The following is a 24,908-nucleotide window of genomic DNA, read 5'->3' as shown; positions in this document are numbered from 1 at the left end:
TTAAATTAATGCAGTCCTTCTAATTAATGTTATTAGTTACTGTTATAGTTTCTATAGTAACAGTTCATTCATAGGGACCTGTATAGAAGACGCTCCACATAATCTAAGAATAATAATAATAATAAACAGATTGAAAATGTGTTGTTATTTAAGAAAGAAAAATGTATAATCGTTGATATTGTAAAACTTTCTGTGAAAAAGTGTTTCTTCACCGTTTAGGGAAGGAGTCTCTAGTGTTAGTGCTTTGGAACAGTACGTTTTCTGCGATCAGAGAGTCTCTTCTGTTTCAGTTTCTCTGGAACATGGCAAGCTGCATTTTGTTATCTTATTAACTTAAAGAGAGAGAGAGAAAAAAGAAAAGCTTCTAAAGGAACGAATGTGTATAGCTGCTATAACATAAATGTTTCTATTAAAACAGGAAATAACTTGTCTTGCAGATGTTTCACAGATATATAAACTATAAACAGATAAAGTATGACATCTTGTTCATAAATACATTAAACTTTTTAATCATTTGGCAATTTGCTGTGATATAAGGGGAATAAAACACTTTGGGACATGCTGTTATAGGAAAATACCCCACTTTGGGGTGGTAACAGTAACTCCACTTTGTTTTGCATCACACCATCCTGTGGTGGATTATTTTCCTAAAACTGTATGCACTATAGTATTTCATTCCTTAGATAATAAATATCATAATGTTTTTTTTTTTTTTTTTTTTTTTTTTTTTTTTTTTTTTTTAAATATAAATTAAAAAGATCTTGCTAGTGGACCCAAACTTTTGGACTGCTGATACTCCAAGCATATTGTAAAAATGAAAATACTATCGTTTTAATCTGCTCACAAGGCTGTTTTTATTGCATTCACATCATATTCCAAAGCATCACTTGCTCTTCAGCTGTAACTGAGCTTGGCACTTACAGCTGTGAATGATATATGAGATAAAGCACTCTGGATCGTTGCCTCCCTCTTCATCTCCACTTCACTAAGCACTGTCCTAAAATCCACTCTGCACATATCCTCTTTACTACTTTTTAAGAATGATAAAAGAAGGTGTTTTATATGTTAGATTGATCATATCCCCATAGTTAAGCACATTTTTTTCTTTATCATCTTTTGTTGCTGAACAAGTTGTTTAAATCATCATTTTAAATCAGTTTAAACAAGTTGTTTTAAAATTTGAAGTTGGTTTATTCGTGTGCTCTAATCTCTTCAATGACTTTGTTTCTTCTTTGTTTATCTGCTTCTATTCCAGAGGAGAAAAGAGGATCGGGCACAGCACTCTCAGGACCTGCGTTTGATAGAGGCCTATCGAGAACGCTGCAAAGTGGAGGGCATCATTAACATGCTGAGCCAAGCCATCACTACTACGCACACAATCTATGCTACACTCGGGACCGCTGAATTCTTCGAATTTGTGCTTAAGAACCCTTTCAACATTCCTCAGACGGTCACCATTGAGTGTGAAGACCCTGAGCTTAGGTGGGACTTTTTACATGCACATACATACTCTTTCTGAATGGTTAAACCACCAATGTGTACACATTGTATTTATTTTACAGTGTATACAGTGCAATTCCAGGGTTCTAAGATCAACCCTGATATTTTTTTTCCTGTTGTATTGATTGTTGTCAGCAGCTAAGCAATATGCCAATATCAGCCTTTCTGAAAATCTCTGCTAATTCTGTAATTTTTTAGGACCAATGAGGTGGTTAACTGGTTGAATGAGCAGTAATCAGATCACTTTGCAATATAGTGGGTTACATGTATATTTAAACATCATTCTCAATTTTGCAAAGTTCTGTGTTAATAAGAGACCATAGATCATATTCCCCTTGTATTAGTATTGTCATTATGGAAACAACTATGCAATCTCTATGGTTTGGAAGACCATTCTACCCCCTCTACTGGGGGATAAGCCAATGACACGAGTCCTTGAGCCATCCCTGGTCAGGCTCTTGTTTTCCTGCTAGCTTCAGTAGTATCCCAGTCTCTAGATCTCCACCTCTAGGTATTGGTGTTGCATGGTTGTCCTCTATTCCGCTAGCCTTGGAAATTCCAAGTGATAGCTTGACTAATGACATTTGTGGGAGGCATGTGAAGCATGTAGTTGTTTCATCCGCATGGTCTGGGTTCTAGGCTGCTGACAAGGGTCTTTCAGTTAATCAATTATTAAAAGTATGTGGACACCTGCCTATCACACCCTTATGTGGGCCTTCCCCAAACTGTTGCCACAAAGTTTGAAGTACACTATTGTCTGGAATTTCTTTATGTGCTGTAACATTAAAAATTTGTCTTTACTGGAACTAAGGGGCCCAAAACTGTTCCAGCATGACAACGGCCCTGTGCACAAAGCGAGATCCATAAAAACATGGTTTGCCGAGGTTGAGTGGAAGAACTCGAGTGGCCAGCACAGAGCCCTGACCTCAACCCCGCTGACCTCTTTTGCACCAAACCTTCTCTTCTGACATCAGTGCCTGATCTCACTAATGCAAATCCCCACAGCCACATTCTAAAATCTTGGAAAAGCGGTGGTTATTATAACAGCAAAAGTACTTGGGTTAAGTAGCCTATTTAAATACTATAAAAGAATAGTGTAAATATCGTAAATCTATGGTTGTATAGAAGTGAAACGGGCTTACAGCCAAACAATTTAGCAATTTTCCAGTGTGCTACCAGCAAATTACGTATCCACCTACATGAAAATAGAGCGTATTATGTCATAACTTCCCTAAGCCTTGTTCTGAATCCCGCTAAATTACTATAATAAACATAAGGAAGGAGAAAACATTTCACAGAGAGGAGAGCCAGAGGAGTCATCAGTCTCCAGGCCTTTAATTAACAATGCTCAAGATCACATTTTGGTGCAATATAATATGGTGGCTTTGGCTTGGAGTCTGAACCGAAGCCGAACAATGATGTCCAAACCTATGCAGTCATCATTAAGTTGTTGTTTATACCCCAAACCGTAGAGTGTAATTTGGCTTTGAGTTGAGGAACACCCTGTATGTTGAAGCTGGGATGATCATTAAGAATGAGGATGGCAGTGGTCTGTAGTTAGGCATAAAATAAATAAAAGCAAAGTGAAAGACTAACTCTGCTAATATGCTAATTTGACTTGAATGGAGTTAAGCCCCATCCCCACAATATTTGACTGACTAATTAGACGTTCTATTCATTTTTTATGAAAGTTTTGTGGTGTATGTGTTGTTAATGTGCATTAAATCTGAATGAACATTGACTTTGTGTAAATGCTAATCACAAAAGAAGTCTTTGGTTAGTAAGGAATAAAACATGACAGGTTTTCAAAGCGGAGTTAGTGTACTGTTACCACCCTGAAGTTGATTTTTTTTTCCCCAATAACAGAGCCTGAATGTCTTATTCATGTTATGCCAATTTTGTTATGCCTGTTGATTGCAATTTTTATTTATTAAGGAACGGCATCATTTTTTATCTGTTTATAGTTACACTTAATGCTGTGGAACATCCTCAAAACAAATTAGTTCCTGTTATCAGTTAAGTTGTAGAAGCTATAAACAGTTGTTCCCTCAATTTCTCTTGAAGTTAATAAGACAAAAAAATGCAGCTTATTAGAGAGAAACTACAAAGCGCAAAAAGTCCTCCAGCCTTAGACTTTTTTTTTAATTATTTAATTTTATGTTGTTATTATTAGCCATCGGTTATGTGGAGTGTCCAGCATACAAGTCCCTGTGAATGAGTTATTAATACACATTACAACACTATTATTGTTCCGTTTACAGGAAGATTTAAAATGGTCACCATGTGCCATTTTGATATTAGGCTAATGCTATAATTGCAGAAGGCCGTGCAACAATCCAGGTCTGTTTGCATCTGCCATACAAATCCATACCAATGCTAAAATATATGCTAACATATTAAATAAGCAACACCTTCTGACCAATTCAATTATTTTTTTCATACAAAACATGGGCACAGTTACATTTTTGAAACAAGGAATGAAGCAGAAAACCTTGAAGGCCAAGAAACTGCTGCTGCAAATGAATTGGAATTAAAGCAATCAGCTCAAAACAAGAGAGTAATTAGCAGTAAAGAACAAAAGCCTTCATAATCATGTAATCTGCTGATAGCATTGGAGTGCTTAGTTCTCCAGACATGCAAAAATAGGAAAAAGCTTTGCGGGTCTACTTTCTGACTGTAATGTAGAAGCAGCAGGTAGGGTAACACATCTACACTGGTACACTGTGGAACACACTCCGACATGTTGCGGCAATACCTGTAATATGAGTGAAATCCTTTCTTTGCATCTGCACAACCTGTGAATCGGTCATGTCCTTCTGGGATGAGCAGACACTGTGCTGTGGTTAGACTCTGATGCTGGTTTTCAAACAGCTCTATACGTGTCACACGTGTACATTACTGTGCTGTCACATATCCACTCCTCTGACATTTACTGCAATATAAATATATACATATATATGAGTATTTGGACAGTGACACAATTTTCATTGTTCAATATTATTTGAAATGAAGCAATCAAGATGTGATTGAAGTGTAGATTTTCAGCTTTAACTCAAGGGGTTTAACAAAAATATTACAGCCATTTTTTACATAGTCCCTCCATTTTCACAAGCTCAAAAATAATTGGACAAACTAACATAATCATAAATATTAGGATTATTTTTAATACTTGAATGCGAATCCTTTGCAGTCAATGATTGCCTGAAGTCTGGAACCCATGGACATCACCACATGCTGAGTTTCCTCCCTTGAGATGCTTTGCCAGGCTTTTATTGCAGCCGCCTTCAGTTGCTGCTTGTTTGTGGGTCTTTCTGCCTTCAGTTTTGTCTTCAGTAAGTGTAAAGCATGCTCAGTTGGGTTGAGGTCAGGTGACTGACTCGGCCATTTAAGAACATTCCATTTCCAAGATCTTGGGTTGCTTTTGTGGTACGTTTTGGGTCATTATCCATCTGTACTATGAGGGCCTTTCCTGTTAGTTTTGCAGCATTTGACTGAATCTGAGCAGAAAATATAGCTCTATACACTTCAGAATTCATCCTGCTCGTTCTATCAGCAGTCACATCATCAAACAACACCAGTGACCCAGTTCCATTGGCAGCCATACATGCCTGTGCCATAACACCGCCTCCACATGTTTGACAGATGATGTGGTATGCTTTGGATCATGAGCCCTTCCTTTCCTTCTTCATACTCCTCTCTTCCCATCATTCTGGTACAAGTTTATCTTGCATCAGAACTGGTCAGGCTTTAGAGTTTTAGAGGTTTTTTTTTTTTTTTTTTTTTTTTTTTTAGTAAAGTCTAATCTGTCCTTTCTGTTCTTGAGTGTTACCAGCGGTTTGCATCTTAAGGTAAGCCGTATGTATTTACAATCGTGAAGGCGACTCTTGATTGTAGACTTTGACAATGATACGCCTACCTCCTCCAGAGTGTTCTTGACTTGGCCAGATGTTGTGAAGGGGTAAGAATTCTGCAATCATCCACTTTAGTCTTCCGCAGTCTTCCAGGCCTTTTGGTGTTGCTGAGTTTACCAACGCATTCCTTCTTTTTAAGAATATACCAAATTGCTCATTTGGCCACTCCTAAAGTTTCTGCTATCTCTAATCAAATCGACTGCAAATTCAACACTTGGAATCAACTTCAGACCTTTTATCTCCTTAATTTATCATGAAATAAGGAGGAAACAGGACAGCTGGCCTTTAAACTGCTTATCAGTCAATTGTTCAATTACTTTTGGGCCTGTGAAAATGGAGGGCAAAAAATTTCTGTAATTCCTAAACAGTTAATGCAATACTTTTGTTAAACCCCTTGAATTAAAGCTGAAAATCTACATTTCAGATCTATTGTGGTGGTGTACAGAGGCAAAAATTACAAAAATTGTGTCACTGCCCAAACAATTACAGATCTTACTGTACATATTTACATTTTCTTCATCTGGCAAAGGCTTTTATTCAAAGCGATTTACAAGTGCGGCAGGATCAAATCCAGGCATATAGCTGCTTAAAATGCCAACAGAGTGCAAGTTTTCACCACTAAACACACATATACACCCAAACATATGCACTCAAGCAAAGATTAAACATGCTAGTTCTTAGGAGTGCTAGGCAATAAAAGCAGATCTGCACCAAAACAGCATTTTGATTACCAAACAAACATCTTTTTGTAAATAATTTAATAATTTACATCTATTAATGAACAGATTAAAATGTGCCGTTATTTAAAAAACAAAAACGTATTCACTGAGATGGTGAAACTTTGTGTATGAAGACATGTATGGAAGGAGTTTCCAGAATTAGCCAAAAAGCTCTGCCCTTAAAATTGAACATGACATGATGCATTTTGACTGTTGATAAATAAACCTCTTTTAGTGTTAACATCCAAGAAAAACACATTTGATTATGCTTATAACTTGGTATGAATTGACCTCAAGTCTAAAATTTTTGGTCGATCAGCAGCTGTTTCGATGATTTGATGCTGATTTAATTGTGGATGTTAATGACCTGGATTGTTTCCAATGTCTTGCATGGCTTCCCATGATAATCACTATGGCAGGCACTGGCCACTTTAAATCCACCTCCAAAACAGACCAAGCAGCAGTGTTTAATAAAGTAAAGATGCTAAAAGTGCTAAAATTCATAATTACACTTTGGTTTTGCAATTTTTTTTTACTTTTTTGGGATATTTTATTCCTAGGGATATCCAAAGATACCTGTTGTGGGGATGCTTTATATCAGCAATATTTGAGCATTTTCCCAAGAAGAATGGGCAAAAATATCTGGATTCAGATCTGCAAAGCCGATATAATTTATAGAAAAAGACATGTCTAAGATGGAGGTTCTACCAACTGAAGGTGGTTCTACCAAGTATTGATAAGTATTATTCAAGAGCCTTGATATGAAACCATGGTATCATTCTGTGAAAATGTCAATCCATCATAAAGTAGTCAGTCACATTAAATTAGTCCTCTGTGATTAATCTGCCTCTGTCTTTTCTAGAGAGATCTTATTTACCACCTGTTTGGATGCTGAATTTTGGATAGGAGAGGTGAACATGTTTATCTCTGTCTGCCTGCAGCTCTTTTCCAATTTCTAAACCATGAAATGTCTTATTGTCGCTTTCAACTCTTCCCCTTCTCGGGAGTGTGTGTGAGTCTCAGAAAGACATGCCGCCTTTAGTGCTGGGTATTATGGAACAGAATATGATAAAACATGATGAGACTCAATTTCAAGTCTCTGTCCTTTGTGTGCAAGATGGAGTTTCGAAACCCTGAAATTCTTTTGATCATCTTTTACGAATATTCACTTTCCCATGGCCCGAAGTTCAGTTCCTTTGATGTCTCAAGCAACCCTTTCCTTTATATATTTGTGGATGAAATTTCTAGTGTGGAAGTAATATTTTATTCTCAACCCATGTTATCTTCTTCTTTTTTTTAACAGGCAATACCTTTAGAAATAGCCAGCTTTCTCTTCTTTGCCTAACAGTAAACAGAATCCAAACTGCTTTCTCAACCTGCAGCATAAAGTGTTGGAAAGAGAAAGAAAAGCCCGAAGCTGTTCTTCACTTCTCAATTTCTGTCTGTAGTGTTATAGTGAACGCTGAGGAATGGAGGTATTTTAAAGACTTGACAAAGACATGCACTCCGTTGGAGGTGGAGATGTTTCACATGAAGGAGGGTAGCTCGACACCTCAGGTGTACTTGCGGCCCAGAGAGAGCATCCACATCCCTCTGAAGTACCAAAGCTTTGTCTCTGGGCATGTCCTGCTTTCTCAGGTAAACTTTCTGTTAGGTACACTCGTTTTCTCAGGCAGTTTCTCTGTAAGATGCACATGAAGCACGGACAGTTTTCTTGTAACCTTCACCTAAATGCCCTGATCCTTATGTTTATACAGTACTAGGCACTGTTTATTCTGCAGATAATGTACAATTCTTTGTCATGATTTACTACAAATGTTGAGTCTGTTGCAGTGTCTGAATTTGTTCCCTGATTACCATACTGTTGGGTGCAGCCATTTTGTAGTATTATCAAAATTCTCAGTGAACAAATTATATTCCCTGGATAGTTTCACTGTATTGTTACCCATAGTGCACTGTAAACCCAGTGTACAACTGATGCACATTACTTTTATAAATAAGAACAACAATACATAGCAATTTCTTTTAGCTTAAAATTTACTAGTCAGAATAGAAACCAAATGGGACAATATGTGTGTAAATAAAAAAAATCCACCATGAATGATATTATATTAATCTGTATAATTAACATGATTTTCACTGGAATGCAAGATTTATTTTAAAATGAAATTTTGAGAAGATTTTTTTAAAAACTTCTTTTATTGACGTGTTAGACTATTTTCACTTTGGTAACCAGTTTCCTACATTACCCACAATGCCATTTAACTACCCGCTGATAGTAGTGCCAGTGCGATTTAGCTCTCGAATCATCAATCAATTTCGGACGCATGCTGTGTGCTGTTGACTAATGTCCTATGTTTTGATGTTTTAGGACTCAAAGACTTCTAACAGTCTACATTTTGCACACCACCAGCAGTATAACACAGTGATGGCTAAATCTATCAAGGTAGGAACATTAATCCTTGTTGCCTCTATCAGTCTCATGTACTTTTCTTCAAGATATTTCTGCATGACCTTTCGGCAGTTTGAAAGAAAACATAATATTCTGCGGCTCCTATGTATCAAACCTTGAAAGCAAGTAGGAGCTTCTCTGAATGAGTGCATATTATCTTAAAGGACTTTAACGAGCCTTTAACAGAAGCACACAGTGTACTTGTATATCACTGCTAATGGATTATGATAACCAGACATGAGTATAGTGTACCAAGGAGCATTGAAGAAAGATGTTATAGCAAAAACACTAATGTTCAAGACACACTCAAAGTTTAAACGGTTCAACTTTTGTATAAATAAATGCAATGAAGATCATATCATGTGTTCGTAATACTGCGATGAAGGTTAATGCTTAAATAAAAAATAAATCTTATATTGACAGCCAGTGCTGTGCTGCAACTCCTGTAATATGAACAAAAGCTCATCGAGCTCTACAGACATGTTTTATTTCTAATGATTTCCATAAATCAATCTACAAGCATACTGACATTTTTGCATATTTACATGTCTCTGTGGATATGATTAAACAGAGTGCTGTCTCATACACTGTACACATAAGACTGATGCATTCACTTCAGATTAAAGAGAAAAGTGGTGTTAGACATGAAATCTAATTGAAATCGTCAGTGATAAAAATAAAGAAACTTCTGTAACAAAAATAAAGAATCAGAATGGTGGACAGATCTGGAAAGTAAAGAAAATTATGGAATTGTAATGCACAGAAATAAGCTTTTAAACCTCTTGACCTCGGACATCACCTTTTTTTTTTTTTTTGCACTAACGCAGTGAACATCACAATTCATGTTTACTTTACTCTTTACAAACTTAAAATAGAATTTAGATTCTGTCTTGAAAATATCTAGAATATTTTCACAAACAAAGAGTGAGAGTCCTGTAACACCTGGCCACCCATTCAATGCAGGTAAATTTTGACACTGACATGTAACTCCCCTGCCAAATTCCCCTGCCACATGGGCAGGTAACCTTGCCATGCTTCTCATCCAAAAAAAAAAAAAAAAAGTGGGGGTTTTATTATTTATATGTGATGACTATGGCAGGTCTCCTGGGCATTTTTTTTCCTCCCCATTTTCTCCCTAATTTGGTCTTAGCCAATTCCCACCCACCAGCCAAAAGCACTATCTGCCCTCTTCCGCATACACGAGCTCACAGATAACTACAGTTTGCCAGTTCTGCTGTGATTGACAGTGGAGAGAATAATTCCACCCCTCCCACCCAGACAGCATGGCCAGTTTTGTTCTCTTGGACCGCTGGCCATGGATGGCTGGGGCATCATTGAGAGTAAACTCTCAATCTCTGGACAGTAGGATGAAAGAGTTTCTGTTGCTCCACTCAGGACCTGGTTTCTTTTTTTTCTACAGTCTATTATTCTCAGCATGCAGAAGTGTATGTTGGCCAAATGTGACAGTGTATAGTTGGTGTGAAATAAACAGGTCAAATATTGACAGAAAAGATACAATACAATACAGTACCCTACAATAAAAAACAATGGCTGAAGAATTATGAGATGTTTTAATGAAAAGTGGCCAAGAGATTAGCCTGTGTTATGGAAATAAATTTAAACTAAAAACTACTAAGCTGAGCTATACTATACTGAGCTACACAACTAATTAAAAGCCCTGAAATAGGCTAAGTGCATTTTCACACTTAGCCGAAATGCTTAAGTTTGTACCCAGGATCAACCGTGGACCAAAGTCAAGACCACCGTTTTCAAGTGGACCAGAGATGAGTTCTTGGAACCTGACCAGCACTTGAAACTAATTTTCACACATTTAATCATTTAGTTCACAGATCCTTTTTGATGTAAAAACTTTGTATCCAGACTCCCTGTCTTTATTCCAACTACATCTCACTGTATGTTAGCCATTATTCCATTGAAATCTCAGAAATGTTCTGATCCTGATGCCTGATCAGTGACATCCTCCATCTTGGTTGTGTGCTTCTACAGTAGGCTGCACTGATTTTTAACAGACTTGAAGAATCCAGGACTCAAGTATATTCAATACTCGAGTACGCACACACACACACATACATACACACGCGCACACACCCCAAGGGGCAGTATTCAGAGTTGAGTTACACGTGCATAGTGAGAAGTTAATACATTGGTATTCAGACAAGAAGGGGACATTGGATGAAACAGCATCCTTATTTATCTCAAGGATCTCAAACAATTATGAACAACTCTTACTTCAAGTGAGCTGTAAGCAAGGCAAATGAGTGCTCGGTCAGCTTGTCCTTTAAACTAACTCAAAATAACAAATTAAACAAGAAAAAATAGCCTGCATCCAACAAAAAATAAATAAATAAGGATGTGCTATTTGCTATTTTCTTCTTTAGTCCACATTTTCTATCCAAGCTGGCAACCACAGAGGCCTGAACTACATGTAGGTCATTTTAATAATCTGAATGGGCTGCCCAGAAAATCACCTTGTTCACCTGTAGAAGTGTACTCTGAATATAAGATGCTTTCCCTGTATAAATACTGGCATAAATTTTGAACTTAATTCACCGAGTCTGAAAAGAGAGGCAGCCTGCAAATAGTATTTTTATGCTTTGCGGCTACAGAAGGCCAATGCTAGTTCATATTTGATTTTAAAGTTTCATATTTAATTACGGCAAAAATGACTCACAGTAGATAAATGGCTTGCTAGTCAAAAAAAAAAGATAAAAGCAGTTGTTTAAGGCATGTAATACTTAGAGGGCTGCTAAAGGCTTCTAAAGTGCTCCCCCTCTGAGATATTTTATGTTTGATAGAAATCAAAGAGCCAAATCCTCCAAATTTCCCAGAACAGCTCTCTTTATCCTGGGTAGTGAGTATGCTTGTAAATCATAAATTGTGCAGCTTCTCTCTTGAGGAATGTCAGAGCATGTGAGCAGAAAACAACTCAGCACTCAGCAGGTTGATTAAGTGCAGTTCTCTTGGCTGTGTTTGGATGTCAGGTTCAAGCACTCTTTCTATATTCCTGGCTCTCGGCCATGCATTTCAGCAGACGTCCTTCTTTTCTGGGCAATTTATAATTTGTGATTAATATTGGTAAATGGAGCCAACTAGTTCAAATGGATTTTTTTTACCTTAATAATTTTGAGCTGATTTGTTTGGGCAGTTTGAATCAGTGGGTCCAGTGTGTAGGGTGTGTGTGTGTGTGTGTGCGTGCACGAAAGTGTATGAGTTTGCAGAAAAGGTGACAGAGAGAGAGTGATGTCTCAGTCCTCAAGTGACCATGTCTGTCTTACTGTGTGTGTGTGTGTGTGTGTGTGTGTGTGTGTGTGTGTGTGCGTTGGTTTTTGTGGCTTATGAGGACTTTTGACCTGTTTACGTACCGACACTACGGGGACATTTGGAATTATGAGGACAGGGACAGTGTCCCCATAATTCCTCTAATATATCTATATATATCTATGTAAAAGAAGCTAAAATTCAAAGTTTCGGTCGAAGTCCACTTACACCACATACCCCTGAAACTGACTTTACACAGTGTTAACTCGGAATTTAATATAGCGCCCCCTTTAGTCTGGTCTTGGTATTGCACCAACTTACACACTCACACAAAATTTGAGCCTTCTGATTGGCTACCGCTGACTCGCCTAATTCGCGCTCTGATTGGCTGCGGCCGATGTCATTCATGTCACGTGTCTCGGTTTGTGGGCGGAGTTTCTCTATGTGCAGCGCGTCATCATGCGGAACTCATAATACGTCAATCTTTAAAAAACAGGTATGAGAATTAACTTTATACACTTTATTAAATGTACTTTATATGATTATATTGCAAAATGCACGTTTACTTTAGTTTATACATATTCAGATTAAAAAATAAAAGATTATGCTCATGAGAATGGGGTACATGTTTAGTCTAATAAGTATATCTTAAAAATCCTGCTAGTTACCATAATAATCATAGAATTCTCTACTTTAAAAACTTGGCAAATGTATTTTTAATGAATGAGTTTAAGTGTAGGTTATGGTTTATGTGAATTTGGTTTAATTAATATAAACGGGAAATATCGGTAAATTAGCATGGTAGCGTTGCTAATGATATTTAATGCTAATGTGCGACATCGCTGATCTTTAAATCATCTCTTCCGGAACACAGTGCGGGTGTATGGTTTGTAGCTCAAATGGTTTCGAGTGGCCTGCGTTAGCTGAACACAAGCAACAACCGGTAAACAACAAACAGCATGGAGACTGGAGAAGTGTTTATTTCGGTGTTATTTTATTAATCCCGGAGCCAACTCTATTAACTGTTAGTTAGCTGCAGTTGCTTAGTTTGGCTGCACCACTTCCTGTTAGCTCGCGCCGCTGTAGTGCGTGTCGGGCGCGCGCGTCGGGGGCGCGCGATTTAACACTAACATTTTATCATGCTGCAGCTGCGGGTTTACTCTCTCTGACCCCTGACAGTCTCTACACGCCTCGTAAATAAGCTAGTTCGCACCTTTAAATAACTATATATATTTATTATATATATTTATTATATATTTATATATAGTATATAAATGAGAGTGGTGTGGTTTGTTTATCAGCTGTGTGTGCTGGTGCTGCGGTGACGTCACAGCAGAGTGTCACATCCCTCAGCATCACTGATGGAGCCCTCGGTAGGCTCACAGGAAATTTACATTGCTTTACATTTATATAACAATAACTTATATACAGGCCAAAGTGTTTTAAGGCTTCAAACCTAAGTATAAACTAAATGAACTAAAGTACTAAGGATGAGTTGTGCGTGGACACACAGCGTCCGGTGTACAGACTGTGTGAGATGAAGCTGAGGAGGAGGAGGAGAGACAATCCCAAACAGGAGGCTGAATATTTCACATCTGCTGCCAAAGACAAGGAGGGATTTGATGTGAAATATATAAATTCATTTATAGGTAAGTCTTAATATGTCATTCTTTGTTAGTTTTTTTTGTTTAAAAAATTATTATTCTTATTTAGGAGCATCAGGATGTTAGAGAACACTGCAGATGTGCTGCTCGGCTTGAATAAACACTGGACTAACAGGTGTTGTGCTTTCTCATACAGGACGTGGAGTATTCAGTTGTGTTCATTTTGATAAGGGAGATTTTCTTTTGGAGTACAGAGGACAACTCATAAACAAAGCTGAATGTGAACGACGACAGAAGTTGTATCACGATGCCATGAAAGTATTCATGTATGAATTCCGTTTCAATGGAAGACTCTTATGGTATGTATAACATTGCATTGTTCTTCATATAATGTTTTCTGTAAGATCATGCTAATGCATAAAGTTTTGAAAAGGTCTTCTGTGCAGCCACAAGATGTTATGTGTTGTCTTATATCATGCTTCAGTGTCGATGCTTCCAGAGAAGATGGTTCCCTTGGGAGACTTGTCAATGATGACCACATCAGCCCAAACAGCAAAATGAAAATAATCACTGTAGAGGGAAAGCCTCATCTGTGTTTATTTGCGACTAGGAGCATCGACCCTGGAGAAGAAATCACATACGATTATGGCAATTCTGAGTTGCCTTGGAGAAATAAGGTATTGAAGATTGAACTATTCAGTGTTATTGGGCCACGCTTAAACATGCCGGTGCAAACATAACTTACAAATCATTACATGCTACAATCATCTAATTATATTCCCAATATTTTACACTGTCATAACAAATCTTCACAGATTGTAGCTGAAGAACACCAACTGCCACCAGAGGAAAACAGCACTATGGCATTGAGTGAGGCCAGGAGGGTGAAAGACAATCAGTCTCTGTCACAGCACCAGGTATCCTGTAGTCAGTGAAAGAATTGGAAGTTGGCTAACATGGTCTGCTGAAACCAAGCAGTGCTCCAGTTTTAATACATGCCTTTCATCTTGCTCTTTAACCTGTTCTGTAGGCTGTTTCTGAGGCAGACCCCTTTACCCCTGTGACCGAAGATACCCAGGCAGCCATCAACCAAACAGAACAGGTCATTTACAGAAATATATAATGAATTAAAACCTGTTGATTCTACATATACAATTCTATACCCAATTTACAAGCTTGAATAATAAGTATTGAAAATTTGGTTTTATTAATAATAAATGTTTTATGATGTCTGTTTTTAGAATATAGCTGGAGCCGTCACTGAGGTTACATCAGAGCTGACGTCTGTGATGGACAAGTTGGAGACTGATGTTCCGGGTGGAGAGACAGAAAAGGTAAACTATAGAAATCATGTTTTGATTAATGATCCCCGTATCAGCTTGTGTGTGGCACAGCACTGGTTTATCAGTACACTGGGTATTAAAGGGACCTTGTAGACATGTGATAGTAAATGCACATCAGCAGCTGTGTGTAAAGCATCTGACACAAACCTGGTCTCGAGGGACTTCACTTTGTGAAGCTATATCATGTACACCACATACATTATCTTAAATTGGCATTTAATAGATGTATAGTTACTGACTAGAGTTCATTCCTTTTACTATGTGCAGTGTGTTATATTCTCATCCCTCAGTAGTAGGGGACCATTATAGGAGCAGCACTGAGTATATATGTGGTCTACCGTGAGTACAGCAGTGACACACACGTTACAGTGTGTGGGGTGCAGTTATGAGTTAATCAGCTACAGCACTGTTTTTAGGGGCATCATTATCACTGATGGATGTCCATTATATGGGTATAAATAGTATACCATCTATACAGTGCACTTCCCTACTATACTGTATATACAGTGCACATATGAACACTTCCCAGAGCCCTGACCTAAACCCTATAGAGCATTTGAGAGATGCAGTGATGGAAGACTGCTGATGCGCTACTGTGGATGAACTGAAAATTTGTTGATTGAAACTCGTTGGAAACTTCCAGCACAACTGTTACAGAAAATCGCTGATTCCAAATTCTTCTTGGGAATACTGTGTGTGTAACAAGTGTGAAATGAGAAAAATGTTTTGTGATGTCTGTTTTTAGAATATAGCTGGAGCCGTCACTGAGGTTACATCAGAGCTGACGTCTGTGATGGACAAGTTGGAGACTGATGTTCCAGGAGGAGAGACAGAAAAGGTAAATTGTAGAAATCATCATCTGATTAATTATCTCCCTAATTGTTCTGTGCAGTTTGCGGAGTTTGAGGGAGTTTTTAATCACAGTACACTGTCTGTTTAAAGTCACTGGGACTGGTGCACTGTAATAGTGAAGTGTGTCTGTGAGCTGCTCCTCGCACTGGAAACATTTCTTGAGCACAGAGATAGAAGTGTCTGCAGTTGTAGGCACTATATTAAGAATGTAGTTAGTGTGTGTATGTGATGTGTATGGCTGAGACCTGTTTTATGAGAACACTGTGTCTAATGAGAACCTTTAGGAACTATGCTATAAGGATCCTCTACCAGAGGAATATTAGTGTGTGTCAGTGTGTTTGACTAGTACATGGTATATGAGGACAGTATTGATTTATATGATGACTCTGTGTTCATCAGCTTGTGTGTGGCACAGCACTGGTTTATCAGTACACTGGGTATTAATGGGACCTTGTAGACATGTGATAGTAAATGCACATCAGCAGCTGTGTGTAAAGCGTCTGACAGAAACATGGTCTCGAGGGACTTCACTTTGTGAAGCTATATCATGAACACCATATACATTATTAGGTATTTATCTGCTTCTTCAGAGTCACTGGGAGTGGTGCACTGTAAATGTGTATTGATCTGACTTGGGTGCTGGTTTATCATCATAGAAATCTCTTGTTATTTTTGTTTTTAGAATACAGCTGGAACCATTACTGAGGTTACAACAGTGCTGACGACTATAAAGGACAAGATGGAGTCTGAGGTTCCAAGAAAGGAGACAGAAAAGGTAATTTTGAGATCATCTTCTGATTAATTATGTCCAAAAGGATACCCATTGCCTGCTAATTTCACTAAACTAAACAGAAAATACTCCTAGCCTGGTTAATCTGTAACCTTAACATTTTGTTGTCTAATATTTCAGATTACCATTGTGAAGGAGCAATCTGGGCCTGAGGAAAAAGATACAGTAGCACCAAGTGAGAAAACAGAAAAAGTAAGTTTGCTGGATAGACATTATTTCTGGCTTATGAATTTCTATGGAATACATCATCAATAATTTCCTTCATTATTTGTATAATTTATTTCATGTTGCATAATTTCAAATATCTACTGTATGTGTAATGACCAAAGCCGTTCATACAGTATGTCGAATATCACATTAGTGAGCAACATGTTCTGCTATCAAAACCTATATTTATCAGTTATTTTGATCATTTTTGATTTGTTTTAAAAACGTACATTTTGCTTTTTTGTCACCATTGCCTCATACTTAAACACATCCAGAATTAAAATGAAGACGTGTGAAAGAGAATGCTGATGCAGTATCTAGAATATCCAGATACAGTTTTAATATTTTGTCACCTCAGCTTTTGTTATATAAAGTCAAGACTAAAACCTCTAACAGGCATGCTCTTTTTGTCTGTATTTGTATTTGAGTTGTGAAAATGCCCAAAGTGCACATCATCTAACATCAAATAAATGGATTTTGCTTTCCATGTTATTCCTCCACTAGAGTTACTTTTAGACAAATATTTTTGGTTGTGATGTCAAATGAGTTTTGTTAATTCTATTCACAGAATTGTAAACATGAAATGGTCCTCGCAACTGTTTCGAGCATGAACAAATGTGCAGCATGTGTTGGACCTGTAGCATCACTCAAATGGATTGGTCTGAGATGCAAAGGTCAGTAATGTACTTTACAGTATTTAAGATGGCAGTTAATTTATAACTGGTATGGTTTGTCCAATTGGCCCATTGTTTCCAGACAGTGGTCCTGGTCTCATAAATTCATAAGGTTTGAAAATTATTAATAAAATTCTAAGCTTCATCTTTTTATATTGAGTTAAGGCAACAGTTGTGGTGTTTTTAGTTTTATTTGTATTGAAATCTTACATTCTTACTTATTTACTTCTCTCTCTTTTGCAGTCTGCAATTGTTTTTGGCACAAGTCCTGCTTTGTAAAACTTAGAAAGAATGAGAGCGAGTCATTATCATGGGTGAGTGCATTTATAATTCATTATATAAATTTTAGTCATTTGCAAGTGCAATTTCTAGTGATCGTTTGTTTTCTGGTACTAGGGAGTAAGTACTGGTGAGGATGAATCACTATCAGATGAAGAATATGTGCCAAAGTCAGAGTCAGACAGTGAATCTGAGAGTTCAGTAGAGTTACAAGGAGAATGCCCCTTGAATATGGAGAAACGAAAGGCTATTTATTCCCAGATTGCCAAGTTGAATCCTGAAGGTGCAAGCAAGGGCAAAGTGTGTGTTAAGGCCAGAGAAGAAGTTGGTTTACTTTATGAGGAGCAGTTGACTGATGTAGATTATGACAGTGAAGCGAGCTATACACAAACCTCAGATAATCTTTCAAGCAAAGTTCAGGGTAAGCAAGTGTCTGAGACCTACAGAACATCAAAAGTTGCAGTTTTAGGCAGTGCATCAGACAGTTTAATGCTGCCAACAACAGTCACTGGAACATCTGCAAGCCAGCAACTGTTGGAAGTAAGAGAGGGAGCTGGTGGAAGTGATTTACTTGGAGATGTTGAGGAATCATTAATGGCAGAGGGCAAGGCTAAAGTGGATGGAGCTGAGGAGTGTCTTCAGTCATCTGTAATTTCTTGTACTGAAAATAAGAAAAACTACTGTTATATTTGTGGGAAACCACAGTCAAAAATCTCTCGTCATCTGAAAACACATATGGCAGAAGGTGAAGTTGCAAAAGCACTGTCAATGCCAAAGAACTCAAAAGAACGTAAAGTATTGCTGCAGAACCTTAGAAACAAGGGCAACTATCAGCATAATTCCGATGTTGTACAGAAAGGAACTGGGATGCTCAAAGTCAAACGAAGACCAACCAGAATTTGCGATTCCAAAGAGTTTGTGCATTGCATGTACTGCAAAGCGATGTTTGTCCGTAAAGACCTATGGCGACATGCAAGAAGATGTTCTTTAAAGCCAGGAGAACTAAATGAACACCACGGTAGGGTCAGGGTTTTGGGTTTGGCAGCCTTGGCAGAGTCTACATTCCCACACCAGATATCGCCTGGGGTTTGGAAGCTTTTAAGTGCAATGAAAGAAGATGACGTTGCCTCTGTAGTACGCAATGACTTCTGCATTCTTCAGCTAGCACAGTCTTTCTTCAATAAACATGGAAATGACTCTACCAAATATGAATATATTCGACAAAAGCTTCGTGAAATTGGAAGATTTTTGTTAACTCTACGCAGCAATTCTCACATACACAGCCTTGAGGAAGCTGTAAAACCTGCCAACTTTCCAAGTGTTGTTCAAGCTGTCAAAACAGTGTCTGGCTATGATGAAGAAATGAACTGCTACCAAACTCCTAGCCTAGCATTAAAACTGGGGCACACCTTACAAAAGGTATGTGCGATCATCCATTGTAGAGCTTTAATGGCAGAGGATGAAGAGCAAATCAAGTCAACTGAAACATTCAAAAAACTGTATACCAGCAAGTGGTCAGAGCTCATCTCCCACAATGCTTTAAACTCACTGAGTGAAGCAAAATTTAACAAGCCATTAACGCTGCCATTTACCCATGATGTTCAGCTGCTTCATAAACACCTGGAAACAATTGCAGATGCATCATCCGAAAACTTGAAGAAGGCACCATCGCCACAAATCTATGCAGAACTTGCTAAAACCACACTTGCAAGAATAATTCTTTTTAATCGAAGACGTGCTGGGGAAGTCTCCAAAATGCAGACAAAAAGCTTCCAAGAAAGAGATAACACGCATCTTCATGAAGATGTTGCAGTGGGCCTTTCTAAATTTGAACAGAAACTTTGCAGCCACTTCAGCAGGGTTGAGATCAGGGGTAAAAGGGGGAGGAAAGTCGCTGTGCTTCTTACACCAAACATGGTGGATGCACTCACACTTTTGGTCAGTAAAAGAAAGGAATGTGGGGTACTGGATTCCAATTCCTTCTTGTTTGCCAGACCCAACTGCCAAAGCCCTTACAGGGGCCAGGACTGCCTGCGACTCTATGCATCTCATTGTGGTGCTCAAAATCCAGAACATCTTAGGTCAACACATTTGCGTAAACATGTGGCCACTCTCTCACAAATTCTTAACCTAAAAAACAATGAATTGGATCAAGTTGCAGACTTCTTGGGACATGACATCCGTGTACATCGTGAATACTACAGGCTCCCAGAAGCAACAACTCAGCTAGCTAAAATATCAAAACTCCTACTGGCCATGGAAAAAGGGGTTCTTCCTGAACTTCAAGGCAAATCACTTGATGACATTGAAATTGAAGGTATGCATCTGCATTTTAGAAGGGGAACAGTTTTAAAGGTCCTGTGGTGTCCTAATGTGTCCTATGTAGAATTAGGCTAATATTAGGCAATCAGATTGGTAAAGACTGTTACTTAATATCATGTTCAAGGAACATAGTCAGGGACTTGTTGAAATATACTGTAGTATTCATTTTTGCTTCTGCTTTTAAGATCATATCAACATTGATGGCAGTGATGGAAGTGAATCTGAGAATGGCACTGAAAGTGAGAATATGGATGTGTCTATGAGTGCACCAGTGCAGATTGGTAGGTTTTTCTAACATATTGATGTGTTACATGCCCAATTGTTTGGGTCGTGATCAGTCCACACTGTTTGTGTATGCTGAATAATGTGGTAATCTCTTCTTATAGCGATGCAGAAGGATCACCCACCAAAAGAAGCCAAAGCTGGATGTTCTGGTTGTATTTTCTAAGTTATATATGTGGTTTTGTTTTAGTCATATAACTCATAATTATCTTTTTTTTAACCTATTTTAATTTGAAACAAAACTCTATGTCATCATATCTCCCAGTCTTTATGGTTGTATGATGTGCATATTTATATACTTGTTTGTTTAGTCTCAAACACAGATGCTTTGCCCATGTCCCATAGAGCACCTGCTGTTTTAATTTTATTGCTGTGCAATAAGCTGGCTATAAGGTTCACAATTTTAAACATCACAATCTAATTGATTCTTTTGATACGTGTTGTATACACCAATCAGACATAACAACCAGTGAAAGGTGAAGTGAATAACATTGATTATTTCTCTACGATGGCGTTTGTCGAGGGTTGGGATATATTAGTATATCAACTAATTTGATTTAGTTTAGTATATCAACAATTGTGATGGCTAGACTACTGGGTAAGAGCATCTCCAACATAGCAGGTCTTGTTCCCAGTATACAGTGGCTAGAACCTACCAAAAGTGGTCCAAGGAAGGAGAACTGGTGAACCAGAGACAGGGTCATGGACTCCCAAGGTGCATTGATGCTCATGGGGATGGAAGCTTAGCCCTTCTGGCCCTTACAGGACTTAAAGGATCTGCTGTTAACGTCTTGGTGCCAGATACCACAGCACACCTTCAGAGGTCTTGTGGAGTCCATGCCTCAACAGCTCAGAGCTGTTTGGTGGCACAAGAAGAACCTACACAATATTAGGCACCTGGTTTTAATGTTATGGCTGCTTGGTGTATACCCATGTCTATGTTTCATATAACAGCAAGCTTTTTGGATATTTGACCACTAACAAAAGCCCCCAATATCTAGACATCTCAGCATTCAGAGTTTTTTCTGAAACTAATAGGTTTTTTATTTGTTTGTTTGTTTAGCAGTGGTGCAGGACAATACTGTAGCAGAGACTGAATGCACTAGAAAGAGGTCTAGAAAGACGGTACGAACACAGTGGTCTAAACGTGAGGTCATGGCTGTCATGAAACACTTCAAGTCTCATATAACCACAGGAAAACTGGCCACAATGGCAGAGTGTCTGCAGTGCAAGGCTGCTGAGGATCCTGTGCTGGCAGGCCGTACAGCACAAAATATACGAGATTTTGTTCGAAACAGGGGAATAACTTTTAAAAGGAAATCCCAATGTAATTGAAAATCGTGATGGGATGCTACATAAAGGTTCCTCTGAAAGTAACAGAAAGCAAGCTCAGTTAGTCTGTTTTTGCTATATGCTGAAGATGTTTGGGTTTGAGGTCAAAAGATGAATATGAGATGATGGTTTAGAATTTCAGCTTTCATTTCCTGATTTTTATATCTGTGTTACACAGCTTAAAACATGGCACCTTTGGTATAGGCACAAATTCTCTTAAAGTAAATTAAACAACACTTAATATTTGGTTCATATCCCTTGCTTGCAATAACTGTATCAAGCCAGCATACATACATCCCATATACATCGCTCAAAACAAGAGTAGCTGTTCATAGCTACTAATTCTTTAAACAATCAATTTAACAGGATACACCTGGGCAACAAGAAACACCAGTCACATGTTCCAACATACTTCATCACTTGAAAATAAAATGTTTAAAAAATGTAAATATCAGGAAAAAAAGCTAAAATTCTGAGCTATCGTTTTATATTCGTCATTTGATCTTAAACCCAGATGTCTAGGTATAGGAAAAACAATATAATTGAACTTGCTTTTCAGAGGGGACTGTATTTAACAGAGTTAAAAATTATGTTAACAGTTAACAGTTATGTTTTTTAAGTGCTCAGTTGTAGTATCCCTAACCTGAGTTGCTTAATGTTCTGTAATTGTTGTATAGAAGGACTTGTTCTGTTAAGTCACAGGTGACCCGGTAAATCACCATGCGGTCATGTTTGTGTTTGTGTTAAGTCGAGTACCAATAAAACATGCCTGTCCTTCTAATACAGTGTAAAGTCTTTTTTTGTGTATTGTTAAACTGATGTCCTGATAAAGCGGTGTGACCTTATAAGTACCAATTCTGTCGGAGGCGGGAGCTTCTCAGACGGTCCTTATATGCAACCATAATGTCAGGTCTTGTGTTTAAGAGTTTAATTTTGCGTAGAAGAAATCTGAAGTGAAATTTGTCTTGCTAAAAAAAAACCAAATTTTTTGATGTTTACGGCATTGCTGTAGCACAAAGGGAAAGGTGGGTCCCCTTAAACCACGTTTCAACTGGTTTGGCCGGCAAAGTCCTCGTAAGACTTAAAAACCAGTATGTTTGTGTGTGCATGCGTGTGTGTGCGTGTGTATGTGCTTCTACAGTTTTGCCTTCAGGCTTGAGCTGCCATATGCAGCCTAGAGAGACTTACCCTTTAGGGTCCTGCTGACACATGCAGACAGTCTCACACTTCATACTCCGATACTCAGTCAGGGTCAACTGTTGTTGCACTCCAAGTGACACCACCTCGAGTCATGTACAGAAGTGTCAGTGCAACTGTAAAGCTGACAACACACTTAACACACATGTTCAACAAGAGATATCACACTTGATCCAGCTCTGGGGTCTCTAGCATGTGACCGGTGGCCAGGATAGTGGTTCAAATCCAAATGAATTTAGAATCCATGTTCTGAATTGAAATCTTCATGTGGTCCGTAATTGAAGTGAAAGATTCACTTGACATTGGACAATTTTGCCTGTTACCTAATAAGCAATAAGTAATGAGAGGGTGTGTTCCAGTGATTTTATCACGGGTGAGGGTGTTCTCAGGCATAACGCAAAGCAGAGTGATAGAATTTAAAATTTATTGATGTAATTAATAATATTCATAATAAACATTTCTTCTGTTTGCTAACAATAAGCTTTAGTTGCTAAGCAACGTTATTGTGATGATGAGCGTATATCAAGAAATTTTGAACATGGCTCAGCTAGTCATATTTTAGAACTGAAACTGTCCATTTTATAAAATGAGTTTGACACCCCTGATCGAGCTTCAGCTTTCAGCTGGACGTACCAAACAAACATTATTCCAATACTCTGACATCACGATTCATGATTCCTACAGGACTGTTTAACCCTCAGGGTCTTATTGAGTCATTCTGTTCTTAGAATAGCAAGGTGAAATACTCACAGCTGTGTGCTCACACACACACACACACACACACACGCTATTAGTATGACCATTAAAGGGCTTTTGTGAACCTATATCCATAAATTATGTAAGTATTAAGCAAATATACTGAGACTTAGCTAGTAAACTCTTGAGCCCGACTGTATATTAATCATCTGAAGTCCTTAGAAATCTACACTCATTCTTTTCTTTAGCTATTGAATCCTTTTTCCCTTAAGATACGCAAAATACTGTATACCCCCAATGCATGATATCTATTTATTCATCTTTATATTCTTTCATAAATCTCATATATGATAACTGTTTTGTCTAATTATATGAAAGCAGCACATACAAATTTGAAGAGAAAACATACGAACAGTTATGAATAAATTCCAAACAACATAAAAATTACTTAACATAGTTAAAATAAAAATGCACATATCATATTATAATAAAATAATAAAACAACAAATAAAATATTCTATTTAGAAAAACAAAATGTGGCACTGGTTAAAAATCTGAAATCTGCGCTTGTGAAAAATATATATTTATCTAGTTTAAGGCATAGTAAAACAACTTCTTCTGCTTATAAACCTAAATTTGGGGTCAACTGAAAGTGAATCTGCTTTTTTGACAGATATTTCTTGCACATTTCTGTGAACTATGACAGAAATGATTGATTTTAACATGTCTCTTGTCATTTCTGGCTATTAAATGTGACTTCAGAGGGTTGAGGCTTCAGTGTGTCAGTTGCAGACAGTTTCATCACAGCAGCAACACTTCACTGTGATTCCTCTAGCAGAGGCGATAAAATATGCCCACATATGCCATTTTGCATTTCTAAATAAGATGCTCTAATTGGCCATAGTGACCCACCAGAGCCAGAAGGAAAAAAAATCTTCAGAAACTGATCTATGTAAGGAATAAAACACTAAGCGGCATGCTGTTATAGGAAAATAATGTACAATGGGGTGGTTGTGACACTGCCCGGCAAAACCAGAGCCACTGTTTCCACCCCGAAGTGGATTATTATCCGATAACAGTATGACTCTTACACCACAGCGATTCTGACAACAATTATTGTAACTGTTTATTGTTGCATTCAGTGTTATGGAATGTCTGAAATTCGCTCCTGTTGTGAATTTTGTTATAACAAATGTAAACAGTCGTTTCATCACCAGCCTCTTTTTTTAATCCCTCTTGAAGTTAGTAAGACCAAACAAACTCAGTTTGTCATGTTGCTGAGAAACCGGAAAGCACAAAGTCAGCTCTCGTGAAGATTCTACCACAGTGGAAAACTTACTGACACTGGAGACTCCTTCCGTGAATGTTAAATTAACATCTTCCAACAGAACACTTCATATGAATGAGAGTAGGTTTTTCTTTGTTAAATTTAATTGTATTTTATCCGTTTATTATTAGGCTTAGATTAT

At 37.9% G+C, this 24,908-nt stretch overlaps 2 protein-coding genes across 5 annotated transcripts in view; both read left to right on the top strand.

The window, feature by feature from the left end:
- nphp4 (nephronophthisis 4) overlaps nt 1-24,908 on the top strand; it is a 184,089-nt gene that overhangs the window by 145,748 nt on the left and 13,433 nt on the right. For both annotated transcript variants that reach the window (XM_053236026.1, XM_053236027.1), the window contains 3 exons: nt 1,256-1,482; nt 7,579-7,768; nt 8,502-8,576. In XM_053236026.1, the coding sequence (XP_053092001.1) occupies nt 1,256-1,482; nt 7,579-7,768; nt 8,502-8,576 (492 nt within the window). The remainder of the gene's footprint in view (nt 1-1,255; nt 1,483-7,578; nt 7,769-8,501; nt 8,577-24,908) is intronic.
- Nucleotides 11,690-22,624, top strand: LOC117595844 (uncharacterized). Of its 3 annotated transcripts, XM_053236031.1 has the most exons (17): nt 12,279-12,357; nt 13,163-13,234; nt 13,375-13,510; nt 13,662-13,824; nt 13,950-14,142; nt 14,281-14,382; nt 14,496-14,567; nt 14,707-14,799; nt 15,554-15,646; nt 16,343-16,435; nt 16,571-16,642; nt 17,226-17,331; nt 17,575-17,645; nt 17,728-19,927; nt 20,118-20,213; nt 20,319-20,366; nt 21,278-22,624. In XM_053236031.1, exons 2-17 carry the CDS (start codon nt 13,223-13,225, stop codon nt 21,547-21,549), a joined length of 3,822 nt encoding a protein of 1,273 aa, XP_053092006.1. In that variant the 5' UTR covers nt 12,279-12,357; nt 13,163-13,222; the 3' UTR covers nt 21,550-22,624. The 3 variants fall into 3 exon arrangements, with proteins under 3 accessions (XP_053092005.1, XP_053092004.1, XP_053092006.1); XM_053236030.1 differs by lacking the exon at nt 13,163-13,234 and having other exon boundaries at nt 11,690-12,357; nt 21,281-22,624; XM_053236029.1 differs by lacking the exon at nt 13,163-13,234 and having other exon boundaries at nt 11,874-12,357.

The sequence above is a fragment of the Pangasianodon hypophthalmus genome, chromosome 8 (genome assembly GCF_027358585.1).
Source record: "Pangasianodon hypophthalmus isolate fPanHyp1 chromosome 8, fPanHyp1.pri, whole genome shotgun sequence".
Taxonomy (NCBI): domain Eukaryota; kingdom Metazoa; phylum Chordata; class Actinopteri; order Siluriformes; family Pangasiidae; genus Pangasianodon; species Pangasianodon hypophthalmus.
The sequence above is the reverse complement of the archived record's forward strand: the minus strand, read 5'-3'. Positions and strand labels throughout refer to the sequence as shown.

What these genes read in the sequence shown, in the direction of transcription:
- LOC117595844 (XM_053236029.1), top strand. Translation starts at nt 12,259, where the DNA reads ATGTCATTCATGTCACGTGTCTCGGTTTGTGGGCGGAGTTTCTCTATG. An exon ending in CGTCAATCTTTAAAAAACAG is followed by an intron (nt 12,358 to 13,374) that starts GTATGAGAATTA and finishes GTGGACACACAG; the next exon opens with CGTCCGGTGTACAGACTGTG. An exon ending in GAGTGCACCAGTGCAGATTG is followed by an intron (nt 20,214 to 20,318) that starts GTAGGTTTTTCT and finishes CTCTTCTTATAG; the next exon opens with CGATGCAGAAGGATCACCCA.